Raw genomic sequence first — 21667 nt, 5'->3', positions numbered from 1 at the left:
GTCAATCGGAGTTACGGTGTGAGGGGCGTGGCCTCTCAAACTTTCTTCAGTCGGGGCTTAATAACAGCGTCCCCTAGCGGAAATTCATACAGTTTTTTGAATTTCCGCTAGGGGGCGCTGTTATTAAGCCCCGACTGAAGAAAGTTTGAGAGGCCACGCCCCTCACACCGTAACTCCGAATAGCACACCATTCGGGGTAGGGACGGACGTTCTGTGAAATTTTTGCGTTTCTAAGTGAAACGGTGTGGGAGGAGTAGCAGCTCGAAATTTGCGGCAGAAGTAAGAAGAATAAGTATGGTGGAGAGTAATAATTACGGGCCCTCAATACATAATAAACCGCTTACTTCAGCTTTAAGCATAACAAAGGACAGGCTACCAAATACCCTATAGGCTAGCAACTAGCCTAGGCCTATAGAAAGATCCTTGTGATGGGAAATTTCTGGATTCCTCAGCATTAAGAAAAAGGTGAAAATACCCATAAGAGTCAATATGTTTGATACTGACATCACAAAAATGTGAGTAACCTTGGTCTAATATGTTAATTGACCATAGGGGCCAACTATTCTAATGCTGCAGCTTTTCTGAGATTGTTAAGCCTCTTTAGGCTAATGATTTTGGTTTTACAGTTTAGAAATGTAGGCTACTGTTAATTCTGAGTTGCTTTCCATAATCAAGGGGTACCTGATAGTAGCCTTATTATAGGCTTATATTCATCTCTGAAATAATGTTTATGTATGGATGTCTACAAGCTAACATTAGCCACAACAACTTTGAAAGTCAGCATGGATTAGCTGTTTATCTTCAAGCTTCTTTTGATGTTTTTTCTCTCCTGCTGTTCAGAAGTGTATTAATACAGGTTTAAAAGAATAAACCACCTTTTTGAATTATTTGCTGATTGATTAATTTAAGCTCATACAGTCTGACCATTATCCAACGTGAATGTTGATTCTTGCCTACAGAGCAAAGTCGTTTTGTTAAAGTTGAAAAATCTAGTCATCACAAAAAAAATCATAACTGCACTAACTGCCCAAAGTTTTCATCCTGTGGAGAATGAGGTAATTTCTTTAAACTTTAAAAATACTGTTAGTTAATTCATAACAACTTCAAAAAGATATATTTTGATGCTCATCTTGTGGGGAGTTAGCTAACTTGCTTAATTTCCAGTTGTTTAGCTCTCTGCTAAGCTAACGTTAGCTGGTAGCAGGCTAGTGTTAGCTTTGTTTCATTAGCTAATATCAGGCATAGATATTTTGATTAATTGTTTGCGGTTTTTACAGAATATTTCATGTTGTAGTTGTGTGTTGGTGGTGGTGGTATGCTAATAGTAAAAAAAACATTGTTGCTTGCAACGATTAAGCCTATAACCTCATATAATTAGCCTAATGTTAACTTCATTAGGCCTAATATGTTAGCCTCCTATACAATGACAAGGTTGGTGGAAAAAGATATATTTGGTAGGATAGCATAGAATCTGACCTACTACAGCTAGCTGAATGTCGATTTAACCAAAAGTAAATTAAAAAATTTTACTGAATTATTGATATTGTATGTCAAGTAGGCCTATTGTTTTTCAGACTTAGCCTATCATCGGTAAGTGTTGTGAATTGCTTTTCTAATTGAATTTATCACAATTATTTTTTTATTTGGAAATATGGTTAAACTGGCTTTGTATGCTAGCATTTCACAGTACTTTTCTATTGTTTAACTGAAGTTATGTATTTTTATAGCAATACCAGAATCTACCACTCCCTCTGGTAGTCCTACTCCATACTACAAGGAAAGGTAGGCCTATTAAGACTTTGTCACTTAAGTTGCACTACAAGTAACTACTACTGCACTCAAGAGATGTCTGAGTTCATATTTTTGACATATTTCTGTAAAGCTAATTCAATTTTAGCTGACAAGAGCAAATGTTATTAAAAAAACAACTATGACATGCAACTCACCCTAAAACAACAAAGGTATGTTCTTATATTTCGGTTCATATATGGGTTAAATAGATCAAATACAATGTAAAGCACTCTGCTTTACAGATGTTATCTTAAAAAGCAATATTTTATGCTAAGCTAGGCTCCTTTTGGGTGCTGTTTGTCATACTTGGCGGCACACAGAAATGATGAATGATCTTCTCATTTCATTCTATTTAAGAAATGTAAAAGGATAGGCCTACATTTAGTTAATCCACTCTTTGTCCATATATGAGTGTTTGATTGGTCTGTGTTACTTTGTTGATGCCCACTGTGCCCAAAGATCACAACTAACTTTCCCAGCAGCTGTAAATTTCACCCACCTCTATCATGTATTGCACAGTGTTGTAAATTGTCACTCTGTTCTTGCGATGGTGCAGGCTGCGTTTAAGATAGATCGATGTTTGACTCTCAAGTGCAAGACTGACACGCCCTTCTTATTTTTAATTAGTTTTGGATGTGGTTATGAAGTGGGTCTTGCTGCATGTGTGTGTGTGTGTGTGTCTCTGGCTCAGCACCACATTCTGACATTCGCTGCTGGAATGCAGAGTGAGGGAGTGAGCGGTTGGGGGGTCGGAGGTCAAAGAGGCTACAAAGAGAGTAATGCCAAAGACACTTAGAAGCTCTCCTGATGCTGATGTGGGCAGCACATAACTTCACAAGCAAACAGGAAGCCAGCAATTTACTAAAATTAGCAGGAAAAAAAAGCTTGTTGTCAGATTATGTAAATGTAAATTGCATATGACGACAAAACACTAATACTGAGGTTATTGAACTAGAACTTAGTGAATACATATAATATATATCCGGGAATATAAAGCAAAGTTATGTACGCTCATAAACAATAAAAGTCAGTACAATTTGTATAAATTCCACTAATTAAAATAAATACAATAAAAAACGTTTGCATTCATCAATAATAAACTTCTTTCTTGAATATTTTACTAATTGAGTGTTAGAATACTGTATTTCTGTTACGTATTATTCCTTGAAGAACTTAAAATTGCACCTTTCAGAGAACCAATTTCCATATTTGAAGATTGTTCTCCATAAACATGGCAGTTCTGAGTATATAACAATCTAAGTAAATAATTGTATACAGAAAATAAATTTAAAACTGATATATTGAAATGAACGGCATTTGAGAAAAGAGTTTGTGAAGCAGCTCCAGCCATCGATGAAGACCGTGGGATACGGTTTGAAACTCTGAAAATGCTAGTAAGTGGACCTTGAATTAATTTATGTCTTTGTCAAACTAATATTTCCTAAATCAAAAATGAATGATTAAAATCAAGTTGATGACATCACATCTCCTAATGTGAAGTTTCTTAGAACACATTAGTAGATATTGGGATGATTGTTTGGTATTTTGACACTGAACTTTCGAAAACGTTGACCTCAAGTGTATTACACTTGGTATATATCTAGTTGATATTTCATCGTTATCTGTTGATGATTAATAGTTGTACCTACTCTCTGTAGTTGTGTTTGCTAAGTACTAAGCTGTTGCTCTTCTAAACCCAAGATCAAGGGTTCAATACCCATATCTTCCTCTACTTTCTCTTCTAATCCCTAATACATCTCATTGTGTTTGTTGCATATATACATTCAGAAGTGAGCAGAAGTAACCCTTTGCGTTATTTGCCGGAGTGTTCCCACTGATTTAGACGAGTTCTTTCAATTACGAACCAGCTAATTATTTGCAGGTAATATTATGCATCTCTGGTTCTGAAAATAAGATTTTGTGAATTTCTACAACTTTTGTCCATTAAATAACCATGATTTTTTCTCTTCAGAGCTAGAAGATGGATGTAGGATAAAGATCCCTGAAGATTACCTGCCAATCAAAGAAGCATTTGATGTAGTTTGGACCAGCTAGAATGCATGAGAAGCCCGAAAATTCATTGTATTGATAACAAATTTAATTATTTAAAATCTAGACTCAAGCATCCTTGATCGTCTAATATACCATGGGAAGACTGTTCTCTCAGACAATTTGTCCTGTCAATGCAACTTTTGTCTAAAATATACCCATGTTCTTCCCTTCCCAGAACAAGGCGAAGGTAGGATAAAGATCCTGGAAATGTACCTACCAATTGAATAAGAATTTGATGGATTGTGGACCAGCAAGAAAGAAGGACACTCCAAAATTAATTGCAAATTACGTCTGAGCACCTCTGGAGTCGAACATCTTTGACTGTTTGTACAATCTTGAGGACACAATTTGACAGTAAGGTTTCCCCAAGAATGTAAGTTGCATTTTGAGATTAACTTTGGTTTGGTTGTAAAGAAAACACCAGAAGTTCCAACAGCAAATACTATATCAAAATCAAAATGTTAAGAGCCTGGATACAATCTTTTTTGTTATCAAGATGTGATTGGAACGTGGCGTGGTGGCCAAGTGGCAAGGCGATGGTCTCGTAAACCAAAGACCATGGTTTTGATTCCCATCCATGCCTAAATTCTGTTGCTCATCCTGAATTTCATATGCAAAAGCTCCTTCTTTGTTCAAATGAGCTGTTAAACTGCTGCCTGTTGAACTTTGTTGGCTCATGTGTGATTTCCAGGTCAGCTCTTAATGGAAAAGTCTAAGTTAGGGAAGGAAGTCCTCCACAGCAAAAGGCAACTTCAAAACTAAAGAAAAGCTACTCATTTAATGAAATGCTTTTTCATTATTATTGTTTGGATGGTACCTTTTTAAAATCCTAAAACTTGAAAAAAATTCTCAGGACATGTGAAGTGAAGTGAAATGTTTAGGAGTCATGTTCCAAGTAAAACATTTTCAGAATCCAGTCAAAATCTCAAATCTTCAATCTAAATCGCTTCATCGATGTGTGTGGGATTGATCAATTTCATTCATTGTGCTACGTAGGCAAAAGTGAAAGCGAGAAGAACAAATATGGTACAAAAGATTTATTTAGTAACAGTTTTGTAAACATTTGAGGTAAATGAACATTTACATCAACTTGTTCTTACAAAAGAATCATTCATACACAAGGCACTTCTCTTGTTTAAGACAGCATTGAAAACAGTTTGCTGTTCTGAGCATTGTGAGATTGTTCCTACTCCCTGACGAGCCAGAGAAATCATGCTCTGCATGAAACGTAAGAGGAGAGAGTTTGGAGGAGTCACAGGGACGACGGGCTGGGCTTTGAACACAACATCCGGTCAGGGCTTTGCATGAAGGGTTATGGAAGGGCCAGCTACCCAGCTAACATTTTCTCAACAGTGGAGTCATCTGAAACAAAGTCTAACCAGAGTCCCAGCCACTCTGTGAGAACATACTGAGTGAACACACAGAAAAATACCCCAACAGTTTTTTTCTCTCCCGCTGCTGTTGTGTTTTCTACAATCTTCAAACCCACCATTATCTGAGCTTGAGATAATGACTGTTTATTTTATTTTTTTAAATACTGCCTTTTTTGTGAAGAGCCACTCCGTTTTACTTTTAAGACATTTTTTCCTTTGAGGATCATAGAGATTGGCAGTTTGGCGTCACACTCTCTCTCTCTCACGCTCTCTCTCTCGCTCTCTTTCTATAACTACTAATATTAGCATGTAGAACAGCAATTTTCTTTCCTAAATGTGCAAATCTTTATCAACTACCAAAATGTAAACTTTAGGGATCAAAAACAAATGCAGATAACAAATATTTTTTTGTAATTTTAAACAAGAAACATGGATTACTTTTACCTATGCATAGTGTTGGTGTATATTGTCCTCTTTGTGTGTCTATTTGCACTAAATGTCATTTAAGCAACTGAAGTAAGATGCAGTATGAAACATTTTACCTATATGGGTACAGATACTCTTACACCTTATAGTACCATCATTGTGTAACCCCCCATAAAAATAAATTTTAAATATAGCTGTTACCATTTACACTACTCTTACTCTGGTGTATTAAACTGTATGTTAACTGTTGGAAAAGACTTGTTTCTATAAGATACTGTGCACAAACATATAAGTACGTAATCATGTTGGTAATATGTCCAATGCAGATCCAAAACTGTGTACTTGCAAGTCTGCTCCAGAGTTGAATTCACAGGATAATACAATGGATTAAGGTTTTTGTAAAGCTAAAAAAATAAAAAGGGAAAGAAAGTGAGTGCCTGGGTTGTGAATGAACCAAACGGCACAGGAACACTACAGAGACAGAAGACTGCTGATAAATTCAGTTAAAAGTTTAGGTTTCTAAAGATCTCTAAGAATCAAGATGAACACGACAAAATAGAAGCCGTCAAGGTCGACTGCACCGTCGCTTTTTGATATCTGCAGCGCCGGGCATTTTGTCACCTTTAATCGTAGCTGTTTCGCAATCACAAACTGACTACTACAAGTATGCAATTTATGAGAAAAATTAAATTCAGTTTTTAAAAAATAGCACTTTTCAGAATAGAATGAAGTAGCACATGAAATGAGTGATAGTGAATATCGTTGAACTCCCAAAGTTGCTCTAAATATTAAGGTGTGATGAAAAAAGGGGCGTGTGGGTTTGAGGGCAAAATATCTGCCAACGTTCTCTCTAAACAAATTAGTATTTCCATGTCTAACCAAAGAGCTTTGGGAGGTTTTTGTCTGAATAAACAAGAATATTATTATTCTTTATATCAGATGGTGGCTGCCAATATCTTGTTTGTGCAGTTGGTGGAGAGCATTTTTTTTGTTGACTGAAGGTGACACTGACAGAGGCAGGCTTAATACTTTCCTCTTTGTAAAAATCATAATGGAAATGTTTTGATTTTTATCTCATTGACAATATAGTGGTTGTAGAGACCCAGGTGCAATCTGGGTATCACAGGATGACCAGCAGTTTTGACCCATATTCCGATCCAGACTGTGCCCTTGTCTGTTTAACCTGGGAATATCACATCAGTCCATTCCATCTCAATTAAAATATATATTGTCGCTGCAGTACACGATCATGGGTAAAACCAAGCTAGCCATCTTTGCCATGAGAATTTGCTAGTGAATCGGTGAGTTGTAGGTCCACATATTGAACACAAGGAAAACAATACATACATGTTTGTTGACAAAATTACTTCCTGGTTGAATTATGTGTAACCCAACAAGTGTTTTTTCAGTATAAGTGCTGTAGTAAAACAACATCCGAGTCAAAGGACAAACACTGGAACAAACTGTTGACGTGTAGTGCACGTTGTACTTTCGATTGAACTGTAAAACCAGATAAAAAAATATTAACAATCTATATGAGTAAATTGTTTGCCAACACATCGAATAAGTGATTTGTACAACAATTTTCAGTAATTCTTTTTGACAAAAAATAATTTTCATTTAAAATAATAAGTCCTTTTTGCTCAAAAAATAAAAGAAAAGAGAAATAACATCTTCCCCCAATGTGTCCATTTTGATACCGGTAACATCACAATGTCCTTCGCTCCTTCCACCGATGTGACTTTAAAGCGCTGCAGGATCACATTAAGTGTGCATAAATTGAGACGGTCCAAACACAAAACAAACCTTGCCTCAACTACTCTGCAACTCACCGATTGCACTCAATCACCCGAATGCTGCTGATGTAATTTCACATTTTCCAGAACAATTTCCGCTATTCCTGCATCTCGTCGCCTTGCCTTCTTTTACTTTTTTTGTTTGTATTTTAGATTTTTTGCTTTAGGCATATGTGTGATATTTTTTGTCTGAGAATCACTGTGATTGGGGGTGGAGTAAGGGTACGGGGGGGGGGGGTTGGTCAGGGGGGCGGTGGCGGTTTAGGGACATGAAAGGGCTAAAGAGATTAGACAGCCAGGTCGCTCGGCCTGGCCCTGCAGCTGCTGCTCTTGCTGGCCCGACTGAGCCGCCGAGGGTCTGTGCTGACCGTTACTGGAGGCTCATGCATCAGCACTGTAGTCGTGGTGACATGGCCTTCCTCCGGCTCGCTCTTGCCCCCACCCCAGCTGCCTGCATTGGATGCAGTGCCTGGGCTGCTGCTACTGGAGGCGGCGGCCGCGGTCGTGTTGGTGATGTTGGTGTTACTGGTGGTGTTGCTGGTTGGAAGGAGCAGTTCAGCGTCGACGGGCTGCTGCACCAACTGCTGGTCATTGTCGGAGGAAGATGAGGATGGGGAGGGAGAGGTGGCCTTCATCTCCAGAGTCTGCTGCTCAGTGGCCAGGTTGGCCCAGTTCTGCTGTGTGGCCAGCCTGTGGTTGTTGTTGTTACTGATGTAGTAGTGGGACGAGGGGGAGGGCTGGCGGAGGGACTGCTCCTGCTGGAGGTCGTCCATCTTGAACTCCGCCACTGCCGAGGGCACGGCTGCCGGCCCCAGGGGCGGCAGGAACGCCCCGCTGCCCGCTGTCACATCCGTGTAGTTGGGAGGGTAGCTGAGGCTGGTCGGGGCAGTTCTGGAGGCCGAGGCCATACACTGAGGCTCTGCAATGTCTACGCGGTGCAGCGACTGGTATTGGGGAGCAAACTCATTTGCCATGCCCTGTTTAACTTTCTTCCATCCAAGGTGATAGATCTCTAACAAATTCAGCAAAAGAGACACGCAAGCCACCACAAGCATAAATATAATAAAAATAGTCTTTTCAGTGGGCCTCGATATGAAGCAGTCAACGGTGTTGGGGCAGGGCCAACGTGCACACTTGTACAGGGGCCTCAGCTGGAAGCCATAGAGGAAATACTGGCCCAAAATGAATCCCACCTCAAACAGGGTCTTGAAAATAATGTTGAACACATAGGTACGCAGCAATGCGCCCCTGATACGGATTTTTCCATGTTCGTCCCTGATCGGCGGCTTCTCCTTCTTGCCGCCTCTTCTGCCTCCAGCATCTCCTCCACCATTTCTATAAAGGAGTTCTTTCTCCTCTTGGAGTCTGTTTGCTTTGCGCATCTCCTCCTCCTTCTCTTTCCGCTTCTCCTCCATGCGGACGATGTGCAACACGTGGCCCAGGTAGATGAGCGTTGGCGTAGACACAAAGATGATCTGCAGCACCCAGAAGCGGATGTGCGAGATGGGGAAGGCCTCATCGTAGCAAACGTTCTCGCAACCGGGCTGTTGGGTGTTGCAGGTGAAGTCAGACTGCTCATCACCCCAGACCTCTTCGGCCGCGGCCCCCAGGACCAGGATCCTGAAGATGAAGAGGACAGTCAGCCAGACTTTGCCGATGACCGTCGAGTGCTCCTGAGCGTTCTCCAGCAGCCGCCCCAGAAAGCTCCAGTCGCCCATGCTTCAAGATTTTAGCCTATGGAGAAAGTACAGGCTGGAGTGTACAAGGAAGAACAAAAAGAGGAGAAACAGATGGAGTGTGAGAGATAATTAAAGAGATGTTTATGATTCTGTTGAAATTGAACAGGTCTGAACATTTGTCATTGCATAAGTATCATGTAAGGCCTTACCCCGAGGTTAAAAGATCTACACACACAAACACACAATAAGACACAAGGACATAGGCGAGAGTGGAGGTGTTGACGAGACACCGTCATATTTCTCTTTTTCGATAACAGCTTAGCCGAAGGGCTTTATAGAAATTTTGCCACGTATGTTTCGGATATTGATAACAAATCGAAATACAGCATCCGTTTCAAACACAGCCGCTTTTTAGCAATTTGTAAACTGTACTTTATAGGCCACCTGTTTGACTGAACCCATAGTTCACACTCCCATTCTCTCTCTCTCTCTCCCTCTCTCTCTCTCTCTCTGCCTATGGCAGGCCCCTCTCTCTCTCACCTGCTCGCTCCACTGCCCAGCAGGCATGTGCTGAGATCAACATTATAATGTTCGAAAACAGCATAAGCAGAGACGAGGCTCTAGTGTGGCACATGTACACACAAGCGCGCACTCACGCACACGCACACGCACACACACACACACACACACACACACACACACACACACAGACACAGGAAGACAAACTGACATAGGCCTACACACTGACACATACACAGCACCCTCCCTTCCTCTAACTCTCTGTTAACTGTAATACTAAAGCTGCAGGGATCAAATTAGACTGTAAATACGGCAAAAACTGAGCGACAAATTTCGCTCAGGTTCATGAAGCTGTTATATTTTAAAAATAAAAATGTAAGTGGCGATTTCGATTTGAAAAGCCTCAAACATTGGTAATAAATGCTTAAAAAAACATTTTGATTTTTATCTTTGATTGAATCATTTTGTTTGTAACCATATTTCCTTGGGCCCAAGTTGCTCTCTTCAAATTGTTTGAAAACCTTAAATATATTTTTTAAATAGTATATAAAAATTAATTTTTTTTCATTTCCTCACATTAAAGAAAATGTAAACCAAAAGATGATTAGCAATTTTTCTTGATGAGTTGATTACTCAAATGATATTAAATGTTGTCAATTATTTTGTTGTTGATTTGAGGAATATATTTAGATTAAATACTAGGTTCAGATAGGATTTTCAAAGTTCAAAGTTTTGGCGAAATAAATGTGTATTTATAGTAACATATAAATGTCCTCTTATCGGTGAAATCTTTTGAGCATGTTTACATGTTTTAGACGGTATTGTGTTCACAGAACAGACACAATTTTTTACAACTAATTTAACACACACACACAGAGCAGAAACTTACTAAAATATTCTTGTATTAAAGGTAATAAATCCATCGACTAGGGTTCACAATATGTATGACACCTGGAAGAGAAAAACCAAAGTCAAAACAGTCATACAATATTTAATTTGCTATATCAGTGACTTCGAATCAAAGAGTTGATATAACTATTTGGGATGCTGCAGCATGTAAACCCAGAGGAAAAATTGGTGTGGCACGTTTACAATTAATAACCTTGTGACTTGAAAATGAGTGGCAAACTTCAAATAATTCCTCAGTTTCACAGGTATTTGTGGCATTTCATGTAACAGACAGTGCCAGGTTCAAATACAAAGCCATACCTGCCAGGCTGACAATACAGAGTGTGCCAGAGTCCACAGACTCCCTTTAAGCGCCACGAGCTTTGTCAGGCTTTTGTCTCAGTATTTTGAAGTAAAACAATTAAGCAATCTTTAATTACCTGATAATATGCAGTTCTTCATTTACTTGGATTTACTTTACTCCCATTTCAATACAGGAAAATATTCACAGTATCCGTCATACCTTTAGACCGGAGATGTCATACTTAAATACGAAAAGCAAATTCATCTGCCATCATTGGTGCCATCGTTTTGAGTGCGTTGAAAAGCGTGAAGAAGTCCCGCGACTGCCGCGACCATCCCTCTGTCTCCCTGATCCCAAACCCGCAAACTGTCGCTTCTCTGACAGTTCAACAAACTTTTTTTCTTTTCTTTAATGGCGCCCTACAAACTCATTCAAGCGAAAACTTCTCCAGGCCTGTAGTTTGTCAGGTTGTCTGTTCGTCCTGGGTCCGTTCACCTGCGCGTGGAAAAGTTTTCCTTTGAAGTTCTTAGTGTCTGGAGGAGGCTTGGAGTCGGAGATGGGGCTCGGTCAAACGGAGCTGCCTCCCGTTTCCAGCCATGTCTGGACTGTCACATTGTGTGACCATGCATGAGTGAATCCACAGAGTCATCAGCCTGTCCGGGGATCACACCACGCCCCTGCCATCCTCCCAAAAAAACCTGTCCGAAATGTGCGCAAAAGTTGCCCAATTAGTGCCCCAAAACATTGCCACAGTTTGTCCAAAACCTGAACGTTCCCCAAACCTTTTCAACGTATCCTGGGAAAACCACTTGAAAACATTCCCAAAATACTCCATAAACCATCCAAACTACAGCAACAGCCAATTTAAAGTTTTAAAAAAATTGGTAAAAGCTGCCATATTTGAAAAGAAAATAAGGTCAATGGGTCGATATTAACCCATGGTTAACCACACACACACATAAAGTGTACTTTGATTATATAAAACAACACTTTGAAAGATTAATGGAAACCTCATATCTGGTGATTGAAGGAACAAATTGTGGGAAACATTTTTTGTGACTATTATAGGCATACAGAGCTATTTGAGCAGACTAAAATGATAGGGCATCACCCAGAAAAAGAAGAAAGCGTTCCTCCTCCTTTGTGGCACCCAATGAGTAGCTGCAGGAAGGCATGGGGTTATGTAATGAGGCAATATGACAGTAACAGACTGAACACAAAATCAAAGAACCACAAAGGTTTGTATTTTACTGATTTATGAAAAAAATCTCAAACAGCAAAAATATTTCAACAATCAAAGTGCGAGTGAAATAAAAACATCTCATGTACAAAACAAAATCATACATTTATTTTCTTCATTTCTTGCTTAGAAAGCCGCCTATTCATTAGTTTTTTTGTCTTGCTGTTAAAAGCAGATAACTAAGCCCCAGATGGAAGAAGAAATCTGAATAGAAAAATATTAAAGACAAACAGCATATTGGGACTGGATTGATCAGGATCCTTCCCTTAAAAACAATGTCCATTACACATCATTGCTATCACAAATGTAGCATCAAAATGTCAATTAGCTGTTACCAAAGGCAAAGTTTAAAGTTTAAAGGTCAACGCAGAGCAGACATACAAAAAAAAAAAAAACACAAATATTTTTTTCCTTATTCTGATTATAAAGGGCCTCCATGGTGCTTTGACTGTGACAATGGCATTTTTTTAGGATCTATGGTGGAAATGTTTCACTCCAAAAGAACTGCATCCGGTAATGTAATGTAAATGTACGACAACATTTCTAAATATAATTTTGGAATGGACACTGCTGATTTATCGTCCAACAACTAATCCGACTCTGCTATTCCTGGATGGAGCTTCGAGGACAAAGACTTTTTCGCTTTGAGACTGTCCGTAGTTTGTCACGTTAAGGGCAATCGCAGTGATTAGTGTGCTGGCTAAAATAAGGCACATGCTGAAAGCTGATACAGCCATGTGGGGTCAGTACGCACTGCAACAACAACACACATTCAAATAACACAGGAGAATGTCTGAACTGAATGGGACTGTTAAAAAAACTGATTGTAACCATGAAGGGGATTTATTCAAGAGTACAACACTCGAATTTAGGGTTTAAGAATCCCATAACAATTTTTTGAAGTTTTCTGTCTCACTTTTTTAAATAAACTCTTGGAGTGTAACAGCGTCATCACAAGGCAAAACACATTGTTACAAGATGCAAAAATATTTCACTCAATTATAATTCTATGTGCCTCTTTTGGCATTTCATATCCAGATAAACTTAGGGTTATTTCATGCATCTCACACTTCAATTTCAAACACTTTTAGTTCAAGTAAAAGACAAAAGACATTCGTATATGATTGAACAGCAGAGAGCATCAAACCACTTTAGTGTAATAGGTAAGATGTATGTGAAGATGTTATATAAATTATCTATCAGCATAATCTCCTGTGCAACACACCCAGAAATTAAAAACACACACAAATTAAAAACTCTAGCATTAAACGTGGAAGTCATTGATCTATAAGTTTCCAACTTAACTTTGTGCTACAGTCACTTGATTCAATACAGCAGGATCATGAAAACTGTATCAATTACTGGAAGACATGCATTTAAATTCAACCACATTTAAAATCAAATGTTCACTCTTGTAAACTAGTAACTAAGACATAATCACAAAAGGCATTTGGTCTTCACTTTTCATGACTTCATTTGTTCTCCTTCCTCTTCTTTTGAACACTGAACAAATCTTTCAGGAAGGTTTTTGTGCTCTCAATGGGGTTTCGCTTCCAACCACTAGATGGCAGTAGAAACTCATTTTGTGGTTCAAAAACCTCACCAGTGCCTTGTGCCATGTACGTCACTCAATCAAATGATGAAAGATAGATTAAAATCTCAAACGCTATCACTCATCCACTGCATGAAAAGTTAAATTATTAAGTTTTGTGATTACGTGGTAGTTTGACGGATGCAACGAAAGAAAGAAAAAGGCTTTCAGGGTAACATTCACTGGTTGTATATCTACCATTTTTAAAATGATCATAACTATGATCCATAACTTTAGATTTAGACTTGTGATTTTGCATCAGGGAATAATTTATGACCTTTTTTAGTGGCCATATGCACACAGAGCAAACAAATATTCATATTATGCAGCGATTTCCCATCAAATGAATTTAGAAGATAGGCCACCCCAACTACTTACTAAACTCTTTTCTGTTCCCACGGTCTCAAAATGTGCTTCAGAAGCTGTTTCACCTTCCCCATGGGACAATTCTGGTGGACATTTTGAGCCTAATTACCAAACTGAAGACAATAACGTTGGTACCACTCTACCACTTAAGGCTATCCTTCAACACATGGTCTTGTTGCTGGATGAGTCTGTAGAAGTCAACAGCATCTCGTTCTTCTTGTTCTGCAGTAGGGAATTGTCCCGTGTAATGCTGTCTGTGTTGCTGTAATTGTTTCTCCTTTTGGTTGACCTGGTGGACCTGCACCTCAAGAGCGCCTTGGCGATGAGGTAGCCAAGCTCGGCCACGTTGAGCACCATGCAAATGGCCGAAGAGGACACCATGAATATTGTGAAGACTGTCTTCTCTGTAGGCCTGGAGATGAAGCAGTCCACCTTGTTGGGGCAAGGCCACTGCTCACATTTGACCAGCCGGGGCATCTGGAACCCATCGTAGACAAAGTACAGCGCGTACATGAACCCGCCCTCGAAGATGAGCCTGAAGAACAAGCTGCAGGTGTAGGTCCACCACAGAGGGCCGGTAATCGGCAGACGCCTTCTCTTCAGAGTCTCCAGCTCTAAATCCGTGGTCTTCTCTGTGCCGTTGGAGGCAATCATGGTCCTCCTGTCCCCACGTTTCCTGTAGGCAACGTGCATGGCAACCAGCAATGCTGGAGTGGAAACAAATATAAGTTGCAGGCACCACAGACGGATGTGCGACACGGGAAAGAAGTGGTCATAGCAGACATTTTTGCAGCCTGGTTGCTGCGTGTTGCATGTGAAGTCTGACTGCTCGTCCCCCCAGACGCTCTCGGCAGCCAGAACCAGGATAGTGATGCGGAAGATGAAAAGGACAGAAAGCCAAATCTTTCCGAGACTTGTGGAGTGTTTGTTGACGCCGCCCAGCTGGGCGTACAGCGCCCCCCAACTCATTGTGGCGAAGAGGACTGTGGAGGCTCAGACAACCTGTAGATAGAAGGATTTCAGCAGGTTAAAAGACAAGAAAAAAAACCATTAATTCGCATTGGATATTTTTCAATAATGTGTAGTACAGAATGAAATAATTTTTTAACAAACAATACATTACATGGGTCAGGAGTTGGACTGCTCCAAAAACCCTGGGACACAGGGGGCTCATGTATGTGATAGATTTGGAATTACAAAGTCAAAAGGGCCAAAACAACTTAACATTGCTGTCGCAAGTGCCTTCTGTTAGACTTTATGATGCAAGAGATAGAATCAATTTGTAGCTCAGTTCAGTTAATACAGGCAACATATTTGTCATCTTATATAATTATTTTGCACCTAAGTCAGAAAGTGCATATGTGGTCCTCGTCTTTGGTTTTCATTTAACCTGTCTTTCTACTAAGGTGAGACACTAGATAATCTTTCCTTACATCTTTCTTCCTTTCTGACCTTAAAAGTATTTTAAACATAGCCTTATTGCGTTACATATGCGAACATTAAATGTAGAGCTACTCTAATTGGACTTTATATATGTGATTCATTTAATGATACTTGCATCAAAAATGTAAATGTAGCACACAATTTAAACAATAGGCTATTCCCTATTTGCGTACGTAAAAGTATAACTTTCAGACTTAAAATAGCCCATGCTAGTTTGATTGCATGCTTATTAACAAGGCGGACTTTGTAGGTCAATTACTGTTCTATATGAGGCCTTTTACATGATCATATTTGAGTATCGTTAGCCAATGGTGTGGTTTTCATCCGTTCAACTTTACTAAAAAATTAGGGCAAAGTGCATTGAGTTCACACGTTAGAATTATAACACCGAAAACTCACCTGTCCCTGCAGCCTGTAGCTTATCCAAAAAAAGGGAAAATCAATAACTTTCCGTGAAGAGAAAAACAATTAATCCTGTAGTTATTGTTGTGATTTGAAGACGAATGGTTTCCCTCGAGTTTAGCTCGTTGGGGAAGACGCTCCACTTCTCCACGTCTTTAAGCCGTGTGTGAGACGCACCTGTGTCTCCAGAGGTTTTTCATCATCCTTCCGGTAGACAGGGAGGGGAGGGGCCCGCCTCAGGGTGGGGCCAGACCGACAGGCCCCCATGGAAGAAGAGTGACTCCCTCTTTACAGTCTATGGTGACTCCTAGCAGCTATCACTGGCCTGTTTTGTTCATCACAACTTTTATACACAGTCTGATCATGACTGTGCATTCAGAAGTTATAAAAAAAAAAAGCAAAACAAGGAATTATCTCATTAGTTGAGTTACACCTCAGTGCTGGAGATAAGGAACCACAGTTTAAAAAATAAAATATTTTTAGGTAACCAAGTACACATATCTAAATAGGCTACAGCTATCAAATCATATGCCTACCATCAATTTTATTTTGTCATTACTTTGTTTTATGTTCTCTAAAGCAGTATGCCATTTTAAAAATATTTAGGTGGAGGCTTCAGGTTTTTGCCTGTCCATGCACTGTATTCATTATTTATCTTTGTCATTGTAAATTGTACAAATAAAGCAAACATAATAAAATAAATACTCATATTAAATAAATACTAATACTAAATAACTACACAAATGATACTTCCACCAAGCAGATAATTTCTGCCGATAGGGAAAAACACTATAAATGCTCAACATCAGTCCGATCCCTTTATAACAGATGTAGTTATAACATAAATGTCGCTAGGCCTTTATGGAACCTCTAAATCAGATACACTTTTACAATACTGCACAGATGTAAGCTGCACAATACGATCATGTGATGGCCACTGCAATGTGTTATCTCTGTGAAATCAAATCTGTAACACGAGCGACGCAGAAATGTCAAAATAAATCTAAGTAGCACTTGTGACATGTTTGAATCCATTGTTTACAGGGATACTGACTTTATAAGCATGTTGTATAGGCATGTCTTGAATTTGTTTTGCTGAAGGGAACAGAGGCAGTCCATTACTCTTCCAAACACGTCTGATATTGCCTTCATGATTAGAATTCCTTCAAGCATGTTGTATTAAGTGAATAATAAAAACAAAATATATAAATGCATGATTCTGTTTTTTTATTAATCAAAACACAATTTTACATTTTTTTCACAGAATTAATTTACACAGGAGATCATTAGGAGAAGTGTATCACCTTGTGAGATTTAATTTTAATCAGTCAATGTTGGTCTTGAGGTTAAGTTGCATACAACAGGATAAAATATAAATTTATAAAATAGATTTGGAAAAAATGTGTTTGAAATTCAAATCGCCTGCTTCTTGACAGTTGCAAGCCACAGTTCTTTTCTTATGTTGGTAATTATGTCCTCGAGCTATCCATAAAAGGCGACATCAATCTCAAGATATAATTCTAATTATTTATTATTACATATCAATTGAGGTGTCAGTGAACTTCAAAATTTCACATTCTTATTATCTCTTTTAATCAGAAGTTTCCTTGACTTCGGGCCCTGCTTGCTGATCTTAGTGGTCCTTTTTCAGCTTGGCCAGAGCCATGAGGAGCTGGTCCCTCCTCTCCATCCGGGCTGACAGATGCTGCTGGTCGCTTGGAATCAGCTCACACATCTCCTGTGAAAAACATTTAAGGAAAATCAGACTGTTAGTGGTTGGTTCCGTCACCTGAACGCCATCTATTCTTTGTCCAGACAACAGGCCATGTTTGTGGGAGAAAACATGCCACAGCTGTGCTTTAAGAAGTTTACGTTTTCATACTTTTTTTGTCATGTGACTGTTGTTGCGGTCTGAATCTGTTGCAACAGTTGGGAATCCTTGTACAAAGTCACAAGCAGCAAACTTTTCAGTTTCACCTTTCAAACCTGAAAAGGTGTGAGTGTTTGATACTAAAAACACAAATTTTTTGAAGAGTATTTATTGAAAACCTTGGGACGTGGCAGGTATATTTAGTTATTTCAAGCATCGCAACCGGTGCCTTTGTACCTTTAGTTGAAGTGGAAAATTTAGCTCCCGGGTTTGAATCTGTAGAACTGTCAATATGAATCAGTACACTCCTTAAATACAACTGGTTCAGTCAGCTTGCAAGGAGTCAACAGGATTGACTGCTCATTGCTCTCTTTACTAGCTTAACCCCTAACTATTTATTGCCCTGGCTCAGGGTTTCCACACATAACGACATTCTGTTGCTTATATTTGAGCAGCCTGTGATGAGCATGTGACACGTACTGAGGGGCAAACTCTTGACCTTCAGGCATGCAAAACTAAAGACACCAACAACAAACATTCTCTTCTTTCAACTGAAGCTATCATGAATTGGGAAACATCTGCTTTTGTTACATGCCTTTGATCAATTGATTGATAAATTAAGTCTATTACATGGTCATGCATGGATCAGTGCCTTGACAGATTCAATTAAAGGACAGACTCTTCTGCTGCCATCAGACTTGAATTTAATATTCTCAAAATAAGGCCTTGAAAATATTGAATTTCACCGACAAAGTATTAAAATTCCTTTACAAAGGTCCTCCAATTTTTGATTGCCCTTTTGTAGGATAACATAATTGGAGATGGGTTGTTATTTGACAAATAAGACCTTTTTGATTCTGTTATTAAGAGTATATACACAAACTTTACAAAGCTATTGTTACAGTCTATCAATGTGACATATAAATGTGAGTTTATAATAAATGTTCTTTATCAAAAGTACCTTAAACATTTGTGAGAATTTCCATTATATCCTTCCTACTTTTGCCAGTATGGCCTTGATGTTGGCATTAAATTCCATTTGAAGTGGCATTAAAAAGGTATTAAAAGGTCTTAAATTGAACTTGTATATCCACGGGGAACCCTGTACTTACATCAGCAATGCTTTTGGCTCCCTCTCCGCAGAAGTCTGGTACAGGCCCAAAGGATTTCAGAACCCTCGTTATGCCCTCTCCGTACCGTTTCATGTAGTCTTCCAAACCTGTTGGAGGACAAGTGATTATAGGGAGAAGGCCAGGAAGGAGAACACAAGCAAATACCGCAAATCTTACAGCAGTTTGTTCACATAGTATGCATCACAACATATGTCTTAACATATGTTATGCAATAACACGCACAGACTAAAAACATGTTTTTATCCAAGAGCTTTTGTTGCACTAAACGCTACTTGAATATGCAATTATGATTAATCTTGCTGTGCATGTCTTGTTTGTGTGGTATGCTTTGTTTTTACTTTCTATTTTGGGATATCCTGTCTCTTTTATATGTTTTAACAGTGTTTTAGTGTCTCTTTTATATTTATATATTTATTTACCTGTTTTGCACTTTTCTGCTGTTTGCACTGATAGAACTGCATCCAATTTAGTTGTGCATGGACAATAAAGACTATTCTATTCTTAAAGTTCCAAACCTTGGAAGATAACAAAAATAACAATGTAATTGGTGTGACTGACTTTGTACGACGTTGTACACCTGCCGCTCTGGGCGACATGGAAATGAATGTTTACAGGTCCTACGGAGACACATCAATAACATTTTTTTTGCTCTGAACCCACCTCTTGACATAAATTTGTTTAAGAAGTTGACACATGTACAATGCATTCTTAGGAGGCATGCCCATTCGCTCCTTTGCAAGACTATGTGAAATATGGACCTCTCTCCTTCTTCAAACTACTATATTAATACAGCCTTGCACCGAATTGAAAACATGAAAATACAGCTAAATAAGAAATTAGTCCAACAACTGTGATTGCATTTGCTGTAGACTGGCCTCAGGTTTTTGATTTAGTTGTTTCCACAGAGAACTATTGATTACTACTGGCTCCTAGTGTCATAAAAAGATGAGGTCAGTTACAGTGAAGTGAGAACTTTACTTTACCTAAGAGTGCCTCTTGAATGCCTTAAAACTAACTATCAGGTTCTTCTTTGGAGGCCTTTCAGTTTACCTTTAGGTGTGAATCCTTTTAATTATTACTCACTTAGAGTCAATTTTAACGATTTAGTTGTCATGTAGCAGACTTTGGCTAATGAATGACTTATATGCTGCCCAAATAAACTGTTAAAGATTAATAAAAGAGGGTTTTCCTCGACTTAAGGAGCTTCCCAGGAGAAAATGAAACCCTTCAACTTCTAATGTTGGAGCCTTGTTGAATTCACTAACCTGCAAACAAATTACAATTAAAGGCGGAGTCAGTGATTCTGAAGAATGCTTGTTGACAAAATCACTTCGTCAAAATCAGTGGAAATCTTCTCACAATCTGCTAACTTTCTGTACTGTGTGTGCACTGAAAAAAAACCTAGGCTCCGTAAACTTGTATGTTAACAAAGGGGGCCACCGTAGCTAGCAACATGCAAGTTTAAACAGCCAAGGTTGTGTATTAACACTGGATAATTTTTCAGCATACACATACGAACAGGTTGCGGATCGTGAGGAGATATTCAGCTTTTAACCGCTCTTGTTATGAGCCTTACTCAAGTGGATATTTGCTAAAATGCTAGGTCCAGCATCTTTATATAAACATTAACCTTAACTAAGTTGAGTAAAAGTCTATAAACCAAGGGCTATATTGAAATTGTGTCTGTTCACATATGCCCTCCCCCACTACACTCAACAGGTTGTCATCATACAGCGCCCCAGGAGCAGTTTGAGGTTTAGTGACTTGCTCAAGGACATATTGGCAGAGATGGTGCATGGGTAAGGATGCAATCAGGTGTTTGAGGATCAAATACGTGATCCTGTCCCATAAATAGGATATAGAACAGCTTAGGAACCATGAGGCAACACACAGGGTTCCACAACAACCAACACATCGACAGACTGGTCATAAAGAGGGCCAACGGTATGTTATGTTGACATTCCTGTGATAAGAAACACCGCAAAAGGAGACTAGGTCATTATAGTGGTAAAGATCTGACCACTTCACAACAACTGTTTAATTAAGGCAGGTCAAAAGGTGTACTTTGAAAATAATTCTGTTAAAACTGGACAGAAGTTCCACAACAAAAGATTTTAAACGTTTTTCACTCCAAACAAACTTAATTTTAAATGTCAATCTTGGTCTTTTACAATTATTATTCAAATAAAGTTTTACAACAACGCTAGGAAACTGAACATTTATGAAGTTTCACAATCCCGAAGCTGAACTTTGAGTGTTTACATGAAACTAAGTGGGACACACTATACATGACACAGCAGTGTGATAAGTGCCATCTACCTTCAACCAAACACAGACTTTGTGTGGGACGAAGATACAAGTGTTATTTCAGGCTTTCTGCTTTTTTTTTCTCACCATGTAATTCCTCTTTTTCCTGCCATCTTCTGACTTTGTTTATATACCATAAAACAATTAAAAATAAATATTTTCAAAAGGAGATCAGGTTAGAAATTAAAAAAATATATAAGTTTGATTAAACAAAATAAAAAATAAAAACTTAACTTTAATTTGTCCCAAAGAACAAATTTGCCTTTGTTGCCCTTTTTGTGCTGTACATTAAATTCAGTGGATTTCATGTGGAGTCAAATTTTTAATGTGAGGCTTAACTTAATACAAATGTAAAAAAAACATTTGTATGGTTATTATACTGTAGGCTATGTCTCAATATGAATGATGCAATGATTAAATGAATGATGGAAAGTAGCATTACCAGTAAGGATCCAACTATGCACCTAATTTATTTTGCTGCGTATCA

The 21667-nt window shown here is 38.8% G+C and overlaps 3 protein-coding genes across 3 annotated transcripts in view; all 3 read right to left on the bottom strand.

The window, feature by feature from the left end:
* Window positions 1–7725: 7725 nt before the first annotated feature.
* Window positions 7726–9156, bottom strand: LOC307258943 (gap junction alpha-3 protein-like; the record flags this gene model as incomplete). Its single annotated transcript, XM_080038633.1, has 1 exon — window positions 7726–9156. One exon carries the CDS (start codon window positions 9154–9156, stop codon window positions 7726–7728), a length of 1431 nt encoding a protein of 476 aa, XP_079894759.1.
* Window positions 9157–12078: 2922 nt separating this feature from the next.
* gjb8 (gap junction protein beta 8) lies at window positions 12079–16037 on the bottom strand. The gene is made up of 2 exons (XM_080037763.1): window positions 15868–16037; window positions 12079–15027 (listed from the first exon to the last, which is right to left on the bottom strand). Exon 2 carries the CDS (start codon window positions 14992–14994, stop codon window positions 14185–14187), a length of 810 nt encoding a protein of 269 aa, XP_079893889.1. The 5' UTR covers window positions 14995–15027; window positions 15868–16037; the 3' UTR covers window positions 12079–14184.
* A 1062-nt stretch (window positions 16038–17099) lies between these two features.
* cryl1 (crystallin, lambda 1) overlaps window positions 17100–21667 on the bottom strand; it is a 33416-nt gene continuing 28848 nt past the window's right edge. The window contains exons 8-9 of the mRNA XM_080038753.1: window positions 18853–18959; window positions 17100–17608 (exon numbers count right to left, since the gene is read on the bottom strand). Coding sequence (XP_079894879.1) covers window positions 17504–17608; window positions 18853–18959 — 212 coding nt within the window. The 3' untranslated portion in view covers window positions 17100–17503. The remainder of the gene's footprint in view (window positions 17609–18852; window positions 18960–21667) is intronic.

This window comes from Ammodytes marinus, assembly GCF_949987685.1.
Source record: "Ammodytes marinus genome assembly, chromosome: 12".
Classification (NCBI taxonomy): Eukaryota; Metazoa; Chordata; class Actinopteri; order Uranoscopiformes; family Ammodytidae; genus Ammodytes; species Ammodytes marinus.
Note: the sequence above shows the minus strand (reverse complement) of the source record. Positions and strands in the feature narration are given on the sequence as shown.

Coding starts and splice junctions, on each gene's coding strand:
- gjb8 (XM_080037763.1), bottom strand. CDS start 14,994: ATGAGTTGGGGGGCGCTGTACGCCCAGCTGGGCGGCGTCAACAAACAC.